The following is a 14,136-nucleotide window of genomic DNA, read 5'->3' on the forward strand; positions in this document are numbered from 1 at the left end:
AAAATCGCTTGCCAGTTGCTAGCAAGCTAATAGACACCATTCTTCAAAGTAGAAGCCTGAAAAATTTAGGTGAGTATTTTTCTTGAAACAGAGAGGTAGAAAAATACTTCGTTTAAGAATTTACTCCAAATAAATCTTCCTAAGCGTTTAAGCCTAGCAGAATTTCATGTGATAAAGGTTTACAAAATTCCTCTGGGCAAAATACATAGGAATAACACACCAAGTTAGAGGCAGTGGTACTTGCAAGAACAAAAGGAGTAGTAGTGAGTAGAACTTGTCAGAAATGAAGAAATGAACTGCCTGTCAATTCATTAAAGGAACAGCATTTCTGGCACCGGTCCCAGAGCTGCTTTCTAGCATTGTTCTAGGGTTGGAACATCATAAAAATTCACCTTTTCCACCACCCCCCCTACAACAGCATCTAGCCATCCTCTTCGCAGCCTGCTTGGCAAGCGTAAGGGACACTAAAGTCCCAACTCCTTAGCTCATGTCATCCCTCAGCAGTTTGTCTCTCCAGGGCTTCCCAGATCCTCATTCTCGATCTGGCCAACTAATAAACTTTGAAGATAGGGGCTTTGGAGCCTGGGAACCACTGGAGTTCCCGAGACTGTGATTCCTCTCTAACCAGCATTTACCTCTCTGAAGGAGCCCATCCAGTACTCTGCTCTTTTCTGTGAGAGGAGATAGGGCACCACTGTGGCCAGGCAGAGTGCTAGGTTTTAAGCCAAAGAAAACCAACTCTGAAATCCCAAATTCATCATAAAATAGCGACCTCCCTATGCCAGCCCGGGTGGGGCTTTTCTGAAATGTTGGAAAGGATGTACAGATTTTGAGCGGTTGCTGCTAATATCTTCGTGAGGTACAAAGTCCACAGCTCTGCCAAGGCTTTCAGTTTTCTCCAATAAACAGTGCAATATTGTAGCAACAAATCATACTAATCATCATAAAAAAAGATTTACAGCTGCTACTCTGCAACACACCATAAACTTCCTACCAGTCTCAAAGGCAGGGAGAGACATTCACTCCAGCTGGGCAGCCCCTTCCCAGCTGTACTGGAGGAAAAACACTCGCCATGCATGTTTCAGCATCTACTTGTTTGCTGAGCCTGCAGGGACACAGCAGCTGGGGAGCAGCCCAAGGGAGGCAGAGGTCCGTTAGCCGGTTCATTGCAACAGGCACAGCTGAGTGACAAGACAGCGGACTGGCAGCCTAAACGAGACACAGCTGTAACACTGCTCCTCCCAATGATGGCTTAACACAGAAAGTGGCTGTTCCCATCTCCTCTTCCCTACACTGCAGTTTTCCTTCATTCTTTTGCCATTAAAAGAAACTCATTGGAAGCCATAACTCTGTTGTTGACATCTGGAAACTACTTTTTTTAAAAAAAATAACCTTTTTGATGTTTTATTTGCAAGATGAGTTTAACAAGTAAGAACTCTACTACATGTTTAACTGAAACAGCAACAAATGAAAAGCCCGGTGTGAATGACTCAACACTGACTGGGAGGCTTAATAAATACCTATGCCTTTAATTTGAGAAATTAAAGTAACATGTAAATGAATCAATACATCTAGATGTTTGGCTTTCTTTAAATGTGTAGCCACATAAAACATCTCTCCTTCCACATACAAGATTCAATATAATAAACTCATTATTTAACATCAGTTCATATATTAATTAAAAATGCAAGAAGCCTAGATCAGTACTACAAATTCCCAGTGCTCAAAAACCCTGCACTTTACCTAAAACACCTTTGCTGAACAACAACAAACCACTTCTAATATTCAAAACACAGCAAGAATCGACAAAGGCAAGTTGTCGGCTTCTGTTATTGGGCTCACACTGCTTGCCATCAATAAACTTCATTAACTTGGAAGTAACTTGGACACCTTCACACAAAGCACTGTCATGTCTTAGCTAAACAGATCTGAACTGAAGCAATTCTAGACGAGAGATCGTGCTCCCAGTGAGCGTGATCACTGACCGAAATGCAGAAATCACCTTCTTAAAATAGCCAGAACATAGCATTTTAAAAATCAAGATGGGTGGCCCAATCTCACCCCGTGTACATGTGGACACCTGAAAAGTGACCAGGGAAATATTAACATGCATACAAACATTTTACAATTTTTAGAACATAGAAGTAAAAAAGCAGACTGTTTTGCATTGAGACATGAAGATACAACTTCTTGACGAGCATTTAGCCTATTTATACTCATTTGTAACATGTTACCATTTAGTATAGTAATACTTAAAGTGAAAAGAAAAAAAAAGGTTACTAACCTGTGGGAAGAGAGAGTAAGTTGCATTGTCAATAGTGAAAGAATATAAAAATTCCCCATCAAACCAGAGGTTCTTTCCCATCGGGGAGTTCAGCTTTGTCATAGCAAAGAGCTGTCCAGGGTCGCAGCATTCTTCCAGCAGTTTCCTAGTGAAGGCAACCAAAAGAGAAAGAGCTGTATTAATTAGAGCCTTGGCACGCCTTCTCTAATGACCACCCCTCACACCTGAGGCCCTGCCACTCTCACATGCTCCAAAGCAAGCCAATCATCCTCCCAGCCACAGATGGACTATGGGTGACTCTTTTTTACTTACAGGAGGACCAGAAAAACTGATTTTATTTCAGAAATTCTTAGAAATAGATAGTAAAAAATTTAAACCTCCATTCACTTTTGAGTGGCACAGAAATAGAACCAAGATTCAGCAAAAGAAACTCCATTCTTTACAACCCATTCTAACAAATAAAGAACTGGTCTCCCACACATACAGAAATCAGAGAAGCTCCTTTGAAAATTAAATCCGAGGTATATGAAAATTCAGTACCAAACCTTATTCATGAAGAGCAGGCCTTCTAAAACCCCATAGTTACATAACTTAAGTATGGAAAAATTTGGCATCTCTCTCCAGTTACTAAATATCCCTGTGCTACCTTCACAGCAGTATTAGAGCCTGACTTCTAACTGAAGTCCAACTTGAGTCATCCCAGTATGAGAGAGAGAGATATAGCGTGGATATTATACTTCTTGTTTCCTTGCTGAAACTGCATATCCTCTTACACATTCATTTCCCCAAACTACTTACTACTCAGCTTGAGTAGAAATTTGAGAGCTGGTGAGGTGATTGAAGGTTGTATGGAGCAAAAATTCTGTATCACAGCAAACTCAGCAATTAATATCCTAAAATACAGAATGATGAAAAGCTCCAGACATCTGCAGGGCAGGAATATCCTATCTTTCCAAAGCCCTCATGGGAGTAGCTCTCTATAGGAAGGGTGATGCCCATATTAGTTTTTATATATAATAGATGTATGTAAAATATACATGCAGAATTATGTCATTACAGTATATTAATATATTATTATATACATTTCTTATTTATTTTAAAGGGAATCCTAAAGAGACTGATGTCATTTCCAGTGGCTGCACAAAAGCTTCAAGTGGCAGGCAGAAAAACATCAATTAGTGACTACAAAAATGCTTGATATAGCTGTTCTCCTCTGTGAAAGAGGAGATTTTATTCAAAACCATGAAGTCATTCACAGAAATATTCAAATTTTTTAGCATTTTTTAAAGCTTTACAGCCACTTTTCTTCTCTAAAACTTGATATTTTTAAAAAATCGTATTTTCCCCTATCGAAAATAGATTTTGCCATAAGTTAATAGTTTTCTGCAACTGTGTGAATACTATTTTCCATACATACTTCAACTGAAAATTTTATGAAAACCGTAGAGTGGATTTGTTGCAAACTTAGCAGAAGAGGAAACAGCTTGAAAACGTTGCACAGCAAACAGAAAACCTAGGGGTGTCAGTGCTATTTGTTAGCTTTCCACGCTGGGGAAGTTCAGTGATTTGCTCTGGTTCAGCTCCAGGGCAGCACTGCTCCCACCACTACCGCAGGCCCCTGGGACATTTCCTCGCATGGAGAAAGGCTCTCAAGGGATATCAAGGATGCAGGCACGGGGAAGCTGGATGGAGGGCAGGAGGTCCCTTCCTCTCCTAAAACAGGGACCTGAGAGTAGTCTTTGCACATGACATGCAGGCAAACTGTTAAAAGGAAGCAAATTACGCAAGGTAACTGGATATCATATTTTATTTTAAGTCAAGAGTCAGCTTCTATGAAGAGCCACAAGGTAAGCTCTCCCCCTGTAACAGGCTGAGCAGCCCCTCTGTTCCCACAGGCAGCCAAAGTAGTGAGTGACTTTTACAAAGACTCAATCAGAAGCTTATGACAGGGTGCTTCATGGCTCAAAATTTCAATATTTTGTCCATTTGACCCTACAGCGCTGCACTGCAGAGCACAAGGCTCCACCACATATCCAGACCTTCCATTGTGAGGGTACAAGGCTCACAACCACAGTGCATGCTGCTGCTCAGACTGAAGTGCTATGAGCGCTAACTTGTTTCCACGTATTTTCTCCATACACACCTGAACTCCTCCATCTGTATAAATAAGCATTTCGGAAAAGATGTAAATCACTGTGCTTGGGTGCATAAGTCAACCTCAAATTAATGAAGTCTAGGACAAAACTATCCAGTTCTAGACCCCACAATTCAAGAAAGATGCAGTCAGGATGGAGAGGGTCCAAAGGAGGGCCACGACAATGATCAAAGGGCTGGAAAACCTGCCCTATGAGGAAGGACTTGAGAAGTCAGGCCTTTTCTCCCTGGAAAATACAAGACTCAGGGGGACTTCATCACAGTTTTCCAGTATTGAAGGGCAGTTACAAAGAGGATGGAGGCTCTCTCTTCACAAGAAGCCACATGGAGAAGACAAGGGGCAATGGGTACAAGTTGCACTGGGAGAGGTTTCATCTTGATATAAGAAATTTTTTACAGTGAGAACAATCATTCCCTGGAACAACTTCCCCAGGGACGTGGTAGAGTTGTCATTGCTGGAGGTTTTCAAGATGCAATTGGACAAGGTGCTAGACAATCTCATCTAGGCTCCATTTCCGATGAAAGGTTGGACCAGGTCATTGTTCAAGGTCCCTTCCCACGTCGGCAGTTCTGTGATTCTGGAACTGTTTTCCCTTGGACTGCCTGTCGCAGAGTGGGTTTGTCTCCCTCTGAGCAGAACAGAGCAATGTGTTACCAGAGCAGCAATTTCCATTCCTAGAAACACTAGTGGGTCTACCTATACCCACCACAGGAAGGCTTCACATCATCCTCCTGCTGATGCCCAAATAAAGCCTTCATCACAGAACTATGAAAATAAAACTAGAGGAAATTTGAAATCTCTCACCAAATAACCTTTGCAAAACAGTTTATGACAGGCGCGGAATATTGTTCCAAGTAAAAGATTTGAGAGTAGAGATTTTTCTGGCTGTCCTCAAGCCTTTGGAAAATTATTTCTCTCTCTCTGTCAAGTGGAATGAAAATAATTTTTGCCTGTCTTTCCCCTCCTTTTCTTTGTATTTTCTATCCCCATGGCAACTTTTTCAAGAAAGCACAAGGTAATCCAAGATCAGCTGGAGCCTCAACTCTACATATAGTTATTTGTTATACAACTGTATAACAAAATTAAAATTTCAAAGTGAAATCCTTCAACTCACACCTTCTCTGGAAGTCTGGTCTGAGCAAGAAGCACAAAAATAACAGATAACTCAGTGGTAAAGTATCTAGGGAATGTTTTATATTAATGAATCTTTCCTTAGCCAGGGTAAATTGATAAGCTAAGGAACAGCTCTTGGTACAATTCCCCCCCCCACTCTCATCTACTAGACTAGATATATGTACCTACTCTTTCCCCTCCCCAAAAATGCATTCTTCCAGTTCCCATTGAATCCTTCATTAATAAACCTGTTATGAAAAGCAGTAGGTGCCTCCTGGAAGGTCCACAGATAGGCAGGCCGCCAGTTCAAGTATGCATCTGTATGTATTATTACAAAAATCTTATGCACTCACACGTGCTTTCTGTCCAAAAAGAATAATTATTAAAAGTCGCACATTATTCAGTCTCTCTTTCTGATCCACATCCCAAAATTACAAAGTGAGAAAAGCTCCATAGGAAAACGTGCATTAAAAAGCAGAACGGATTCAAAGGCGAACCTAAAGCAGAGTATCTTGCAGGATCAGGGAGTCTGAACTGATTTGCTGAGCTTGCTTAAAACATACAGCTAAAACGTTATGACAGAATATGCAAAACTGCAGCAGCTTTTAGCCAAGGATTTCAATTCACTGCAAGTATTGCTTCACTCGCAGAACATATATAATATACCTTTGACTCAAAGCTATCTCAGATTCAAAGGAGACCTGTATATGCAAGGAATTAAACAACTTGAACACTGGTATTGAAAAGGCACTGGAGGCCCTCAGATCTGAGAGCACTTAAGGAACAAATCCCCACTTGTGAGAGAAGCAGTAGAAAAGTTACTTTGAGAATCTCACTTCAGGCCTCTCAGACTTCAGCCAGAATTGGGCACCAAGCAGGTCATTAACTACAAGGCAGCATTAGCACTGAAGTGGCTCTGCACATCAACTCAAGCAGCAACACATGCACAAGGCGGGAGCTGAGCAGCAGTTTTGCGATGTTGGCTGTATCCCTGCGGTATACTCTGCTGAGGTTATACCAGCTGACTTTGCACATGGAAAGAAGCAGAGTGAAATCGCTGGTGCCAAGGATCCTACACCCACATTACCTTATTTTCATGGGATTTGCTGGACTAACTCTGGTGTGATTCCACAAAGAGCCTGTGAGCGGCTGTAGCACATTGAGTGCAGTACTGAAGTGCAGTAACTGGGGACAATCGGAGATTTGCCTCAAAAGCCCACTTCTGACCAAAGGGCTAATACAGGTGCACCCTCCTCCACCTAAAAGCAGAGAGGAAGCCAGACCTCCTTGCAAAGTCTAAACCTAAATTCATACATAAAGTCAGTGAAAGAGCTTGCACAAAAATCCTAAACTACTTATTCTTCGTCTTAAGTTACTGAACTTTTCAGTTTGATTTCAGTTTGCAGACAGTTAACACTTAATCTCACCCTGGTTTGACTCAAGTCCCAGCCAATAATGACTCAGTAGCTAGTTCAAACATCCCAAATGGCTTAAAACCAGCAAATATAACATCTAAAAGCAGAAATGGGCAATTCCACAGCATGGATTGTCAGCCAGGAGGTTACAGCCCTTTAGTTATCTCTCCTCCACTGATGGAGCAGGTCCTGCCTCCCCAGCACACCACCACTTCTCCAGCTCTTTGCCATGCCTGCCCTGTGATGCTGCGCTACATGAAGCACGTAAACGCTGCCAGCACTGTGCAAGGGAGGGGGAGCAAAATTCTTCCTCTCAGATGTTTCCTTTTAAACCCATGAAAGGGGGATGTAGTACATCAATGAGGAAAAGATCAGGTTGACGGGGAACTGCTTTTCAGGCAGTAGCAACAGGAGGGCAGCTCCATGAAGGAGGCCTGAAGGCTTAAGCCTGATCTTAAATGGAGCAATGGGCAGAAGGTATGTGGCATAGCACAGTATATGAGGTGTGGGGGTAAGGGTCCCAGGTGAAGCCGGACAGGGTTATTAAGGCCTACTGGTGCCCTGACACTGGTAACACTACCAACACCCTTTTTTCTGCCCCAAGGGGATAGCAGTTTTATAGCAAATCTCCCACACACACTTGCTGAACCTTGCACTGAACGGGATCCCACTCAGGTCTGCAGAGCAGTGCCCCGTGAAGGATGATGCTGCACGCACGGGAGGGGGAGAGGACAGGAGAGGCTACAGCTTGATGCTGCTCTGCAGGTCCCAGCAAGTGCCAGCAGTCCCCACGCTGAACAAAGGCATTGATTCAACCATTGCTCAAAAATGGTAACATGAAACCTTTTATTACTGTTTCATTACAGTTTGGCTTTAATGGCAGCATTAAAATCCTGATTGAGGTTCAGGTTCAAGTTTGAGATAAAAATAATTGGTCAAACCAATTGCTTTAGTCAAGACTCTGCTCAGCTGCCTGGATTTAGCTGGTATCATGCAAACCTACGTCCAGTGACTACAAAATGGAGCCAGGAGCTGACAGCATAAGACTGCAGCATTCAGTCTAACATAAGCCTCCTTTTCTTTACATTGCAGTTTACATTCGCCTCAACTTCCCATGTTTTGCTTTGGGATCAAATTAATCTGAACAGCCAGAGAAAAAAATTAATCTGCCTTTGGAGTTTCAGCTGGTGTCAAGCCAAAACCATCAGGCCTTCACTCACAACCAGGGTTTTGTGGCACTGCTGAAATCCAGAGTATGGGTGGTCGCTTGGGTTCATTACAGAAGACTTGCACATCTCCATTTCAGTACAATGGCTTAATTGCTTCCATCTATGTATCCTCCAGTAGAGTCAGGATGACCTACCGATAGCCTCGTGGACTCCTCAACAAAGCCAACACCTATTTCCCCTCACTTAAGGGACCTTGGGCTAACGTCCCTTTCAGAAATACTTCAGGGATTAATATCAATACTGGCTCTGAAACACAACTGGTCTGACCACCTCCAATACCATGAGTCTCAAAATCTAATCCTGAAATTCTCTAAATGAGGTCTTCAGCGTAATGTTTCCATAAGAATAACACATCCACATGTTTTTGCAAGAAGTTTTGGTGGCAGAGGAGAAACCACAATTGTTGCTTAATGGTTAAAATCTTGACTTTAAGAAATGTGCACCCAGTTTAGAGTTTGAATTTTTGGCACTTCAGATTTTGGCTGATGTTTCAAATTATTTTTTCCCCTCCCTTACAAGATCCCTGGCTTCTCAAATTTCAACCTCCCCTCTGATGAGTGGAAAAGATGGGAGTCCTGAATTTCTCACTTTGAACAAAGTTTTTAACTCCTTCCATCATTCCTGTGGCTATTGTCTCTTTTTCAAAATCCACCTCTAAATATTCCAAGCCTGGAAATAATATTTCTAGGGTAGTCACCCCCTGCCAACTACAGGGACAAAATGATCTCTCTGTTATTACCCATGCGGCAGCAAAGATGCAAGGGTAATTGATGTATTAGAAACCATGGAAGTGCTTGAGAATGGTCACGTAGGAATTAGGGCTTCTTCCCCAAAAAAGGTGGTGGGATCAACAGCCCAACTGCAGTGTGTCTACACCAATGCACGCAGCATGGGCAACAAACAGGAGGAGCTGGAAGCCACTGTGCAGCTGGAAAACTATGATATAGTTGCCATCATGGAAACATGGTGGGATGACTCACGCAACTGGAGTGCTGCAATGGATGGTTATAAAGTCTTCAGAAGGGATAGGCAAGGAAGGAGAGGCGGTGGCGTAGCCCTATATGTTAAGGAGTGTTTTGATTTTCTAGAGCTCAATGATGGTGACAATAGAGTTGAGTGTTTATGTGTAAGAATCAGGGGGAAAGCCAACAAGGCAGATGTCATGGTGGGAGTTTGTTATAGACCACCCAACCAGAATGAAGAGGCAGACAAAATATTCTATAAGCAGCTGGGAGAAGTCTCACAATCGCTAGCCCTTGTTCTTGTGGGGGACTTCAACTTACCGGATGTCTGCTGGAAATACAATAGAGCGGAGAGGAAACAGTCTAGGAGGTTCCTGGAGTGTGTGGGAGATAACTTCCTGACACAGCTGGTGAGGGAGCCAACTAGGGAAAGCACACTACTGGACCTCTTGTTTGGGAACAGAGAAGGACTTGTGGATGATGTGATGGTTGGAGGCTGTCTTGGGCACAGCAATCATGAAATGATAGTTTTCGATTCCTGAAAAAGTAAGGAGGGGGGTCACCTGAACTGCTACCTAGGGACTAGGGAAGTGATCATCCCCCTGTACTCGGCACTGGTGAGGTTGCATGTCAACTACTGTGTTCAGTTTTTGGCCCCTTACCACAAGAAAGACATTGAGGTGCTGGAGAGAGTCCAAAGAAAGGCAACGAAGCTGATGAAGGGTCTGGAGAACAAGTCTTAAGAAGAGCGGCTGGGGGAACTGGGGCTGTTTAGTCTGGAGAAAAGAAGGCTCAGGGGAGACCTTATCACTCTCTACAACTACCTGAAAGGAGGTTGTAGCGGGGTGGGTGTCAGTCTCTTCTTCCAAGTAACAAGTGACAGGACAAGAGGAAATGGCCCCAAGTTGTGCCAGGGGAGGTTTAGATTTGAATTAGGAAAAATTTCTTCACCAAAAGGGCTGTCAAGCAGTGGAACAGGCTCCCCAGGGAAGTGGTGAAGTCACCATCCCTGGAGGTATTTAAAAGCTGTGTAGATGTGGTGCTTAGGGACATGGTTTAGTGGTGGACTTGGCAGTACTAGGTTAATGGTTGGATTCGATGATCTTAAAGGTCTTTTCCAACCGAAACGATTCTATGATTCTATGCGTCCCACATCCAAGGCCAAAGCACATTTAACTGATTAACTATTTAGCACTCTTTTTGCTGCCAATGCCTCCCAGGATGGGGACATCCATCTGTAGCTGCAACCTGCACTCTGGTTTGCTAAATGTGAGATTTCACATATGGCTCTACTGAAAATTAGGAAGCTTAGCAGGAAGCCCAGGCTGCGCTGTCTCCTGGGCCTGTGTTGTGGTTTAACCCAGCAGGCAGCTAAAACAACCACACAGCCATTCGCTAACTCCCCCTGCCAGTGGGATGGGGGAGAGAATAATAATAAAAAAGAAAAGGTAAAAGTCAGGGGTTAGGATAAAGACAGTTTAATAGGACAGAAAAGGAAGAGAATAATAGTAACAATAATAAAAGAATACACAAAACAAGTGATGCACAGCACAATTGCTCACCACCCGCTGACCAATGCTCAGCTAGTTCCTGAGCCATGGTCCCCCAAGCCAACTCACCCTAATTTATATATTGAGTGTGATGTCATATGGTATGGAATATCCCTTTGGCCAGTTTGGGTCAGCTGTCCTGGCTGTGTCCCCTCTCAGCTTCTCGCTGGCAGGGCATGAGAAGCTGAAAAGTCCTTGACTAGTGTAAGCACTACTTAGCAACAACTAAAACATCAGTGTGTTACCAACATCGTTCTCATACTAAATCCAAAACACAGCACCATACCAGCTACTAGGAAGAAAACAAACTCTATTCCAGCTGAAACCAGGACAGCCTGTCCCCTAGATCAGTTGCTGCCCTGCTCCTTCTCTCGTCTGAAAAATTTATCAACAATATTTTAATTCCATTCAATGACCATCACCATTGAAGAACATAAAAAAAAAATCTAGCCCCATAGCCCATCTCCAACAGTAGTCAGTAGCTAATGCTTACAGCTATAAGAGAGTCCTCTCATATAGCCACCTAATGGCTATACTTGTGGCCATTTTTTGCTCCAAGCTGGCAGCCTGAGAATTTTATGGCTCTACAGAAGGCTACAGAAGCCATTCAATAACAGTAAAATCATTGATTCAACTACAATCAGTGTGGTTGCATGAGCTTGTAGCTGCCATTGGCATTTGGCTTCTGAATATTCTGTGAAAACATCATTAGTCAGGTTTGGTCACACACATTGAATTTCTCTTTCCCAAAGAGCTCAATATAATAGTTGTAACTGGGGGTTAGCTTGAAGTCACTGAGGCTTTGAGGTTTTCATGGTGTTTAAAGTACCTTACTATTCAAGGGGTTCAAGGCATGCTAGCCTGCACCTTAGGCAGGGCAGAAGACAGCAAGTATAAGGAAACAGAAAGTGGAATGTAACATTCTTCTCTTATCAGGGCAGATATCACACACATCAAACTCTTGCTTCAAACACCTAAGTGCCCCTGCACCAAAGCTGTGGGTAGAACAGAGTAACCGCTATGAATTTACTAGGGAGATGGAGGGAAGAGGCTGTCACCTTTCTGCCACCACCAGATGCTAAGGGACACACTGAATGAACTCCAAGTCACACAACACAGAGCCACGTGGTCTTTCTCCTCCACATCAAAACCAGAACTGGCTTCAGCCTTGTCAAGTATTTTGGCTCAGCTTCTCTCTATAGCAGACTCCACCCCACCTGAGGTAAAATTTAAAGCTACCCTAAGCACAACTATTCAGGAATATGATCTTAAAATTGCCCTCCTAAGAATATCATGGACAAGTATCAAAGAATAAGAGAACAGCCAATGCAAATGCTCTTGATATTCACAAAAGCATACCAAATTGTTTTTTTGGGAAAGTAGAACTAGTTTACTCTCTAACTAAAATTAAGACCTTTGCCAAAACCAACATCTAAATCAAGAATACATGGCTTTGCACAAGTTCATTTCTGAAAATACCCCAGTTACCTAAGCTTGAAGAATAGGTCTAAATGCAATGAAAAAGAAATATGAGAAAAGAGTGGACATCACAGAGCAGAACAAAGAGATAATCTGATCTACTTCCCAGCCAAGCTTTCTGCAATATGATAAGATTTTATGAAGACTAAAGTCATGACAGTTTTTCTCCTCACATTTATTATTATATTGTTTCTTGTTATGAAATTTTAAGCCTATTTCAATGCCCCCTGCAGCAATTCCTGGTGTCTGGACTTACAAGGATCATGTAATATTTCCCCCATCTTCCTCAAGAGAGGAAAGATATCAGGACAATAAAAAGGTCACAGGCAGAAGAAAATCATGCACTGAACTGCATGGCGCAGCAACCAGCATGAAAGGAAAAAGGTTGCAGAGACCACGGATACTTCTCAGAGTAAGGACAGTTCATGAAAACCACCTTCATTAGCTTAGCAGTAGAGCTGTATGCGACTATTTAAAGTGAGTAAGAAATTTTCACTATAAACCGTTGGATAATTTGCTACAAATTGCCAAATTAATAGTTCGGGGGGGAAACTGTGAAATCAAGCACTTCCATCTTTTCTGCATCATCAGTATCTTTTCATTTGGAACTTTCTTCCAGGTCTTTCTGAGGTGCCCAAAAGGGAAACAAAGTATTTTATTTAACCTGAGAATATCGTATCTTTAGGTTTTCACTATTTATTTTAAAGTCACTGAACAAAACATTTGGTGCCACTCACATAGTATAGTTAGCAGTTCTGTTTTCCAAACTGCAAAAGAAGTATAAAACTGTTTTTTTCGCCTGTGTGTTGGACTACTCTATCCTTACTAACCTGGCCTGGCACAAACAAACCCTGCTACCTTGCAGTAGGAAAAATCTGAGCTGTCAGCCATTGAAGCATATCATCCTATTCTGTGACTGATTTTTGTCCAAATTTTTTTCCTTTTTTTTTTTTTTGAAATGTACAAGTGATATCTTTTTTCCAGAGATGTTCAGAGTATCATGGAAAATGTTTTTTTTTTTCCCCCCTCTACCCTCCTTCCAAACAAACAAAGACAGACTTAGTGCTTAAAATTTCAAGGATCTTAAGTCTTTTACCCATTTTCAGAAGACAGCAGTAGCAAGAGTATTACATGTCACACCTTGTAAGTCCCCAAACTTGTCTAAATTCTGTTCTCTCAAAATTGAACTGTGGCTCAGCTCAATCTCTGAATCTTCAGATGATTTCAGATTACTTAATCTCTATCATATTCTCCTTTGAATTTAAACTCAAATTTCAGATAGTGTGATAAAGATACACATGATTCTTTTAATAGGATCACATCAATTTATTCCATACCTTCATTAATATTTCAAGTGCAAAGGAGGACTGAAATGTGCAACATTTAAATTGTGGAAGTACAGATGAGGCCAAAATTTGCCAGGGACTTTGTTATTGAACAATATTAATGAACTAGAAGAAATCAGGATATTTCTCAGTGAATAGAAGTCTACCTGAACATCTGAAAAGTCTTAAGTTTACCTTTCCTTCTGCCAATTCTTTCACTTACAAACTGAGCAGATTTGATTTGGAAAGCTATTGAAACACAGAAAACTGTTAGCCTCTTTTCAGAGAAAACACATTTCGATTCACATAAACTTACTTCAAACTGCTATGCACAAGGCTTGCTTATAAGCTTTGAAACACAAATAATGTATGAATTATAGGGTATGAATTATACAGTAGGAATTCTAGTATTTGGTCAGATTAAGTTTTTCTAAGACTCTCATACCGGATGTATAAAGAGCTATATATAAGGAAATCACCACAAGTTGTGACTTGCAGTTGCAAAAACAGCACCGTAGCGCTGCTTTATTACTCATGCAGTAAAATCAGGAATGCAAGATGCCTCTGAGTTGTCTGTATTGTTCCCAATAAAACCCCAACCACATCCAGGAGAGACAGCAGCAG

The 14,136-nt window shown here is 41.9% G+C and overlaps 1 protein-coding gene across 1 annotated transcript in view; it reads right to left on the bottom strand.

Annotated features, from left to right (window-relative positions):
• The window catches only part of ST8SIA1 (ST8 alpha-N-acetyl-neuraminide alpha-2,8-sialyltransferase 1), a 133,194-nt gene that overhangs the window by 91,629 nt on the left and 27,429 nt on the right, over positions 1 to 14,136 (bottom strand). Inside the window, exon 2 of the mRNA XM_068402080.1 lies at positions 2,285 to 2,429. Within this exon, the coding sequence (XP_068258181.1) occupies positions 2,285 to 2,429 (145 nt within the window). The remainder of the gene's footprint in view (positions 1 to 2,284; positions 2,430 to 14,136) is intronic.

The sequence above is a fragment of the Nyctibius grandis genome, chromosome 5 (genome assembly GCF_013368605.1).
Source record: "Nyctibius grandis isolate bNycGra1 chromosome 5, bNycGra1.pri, whole genome shotgun sequence".
NCBI classification, from domain to species: Eukaryota; Metazoa; Chordata; class Aves; order Nyctibiiformes; family Nyctibiidae; genus Nyctibius; species Nyctibius grandis.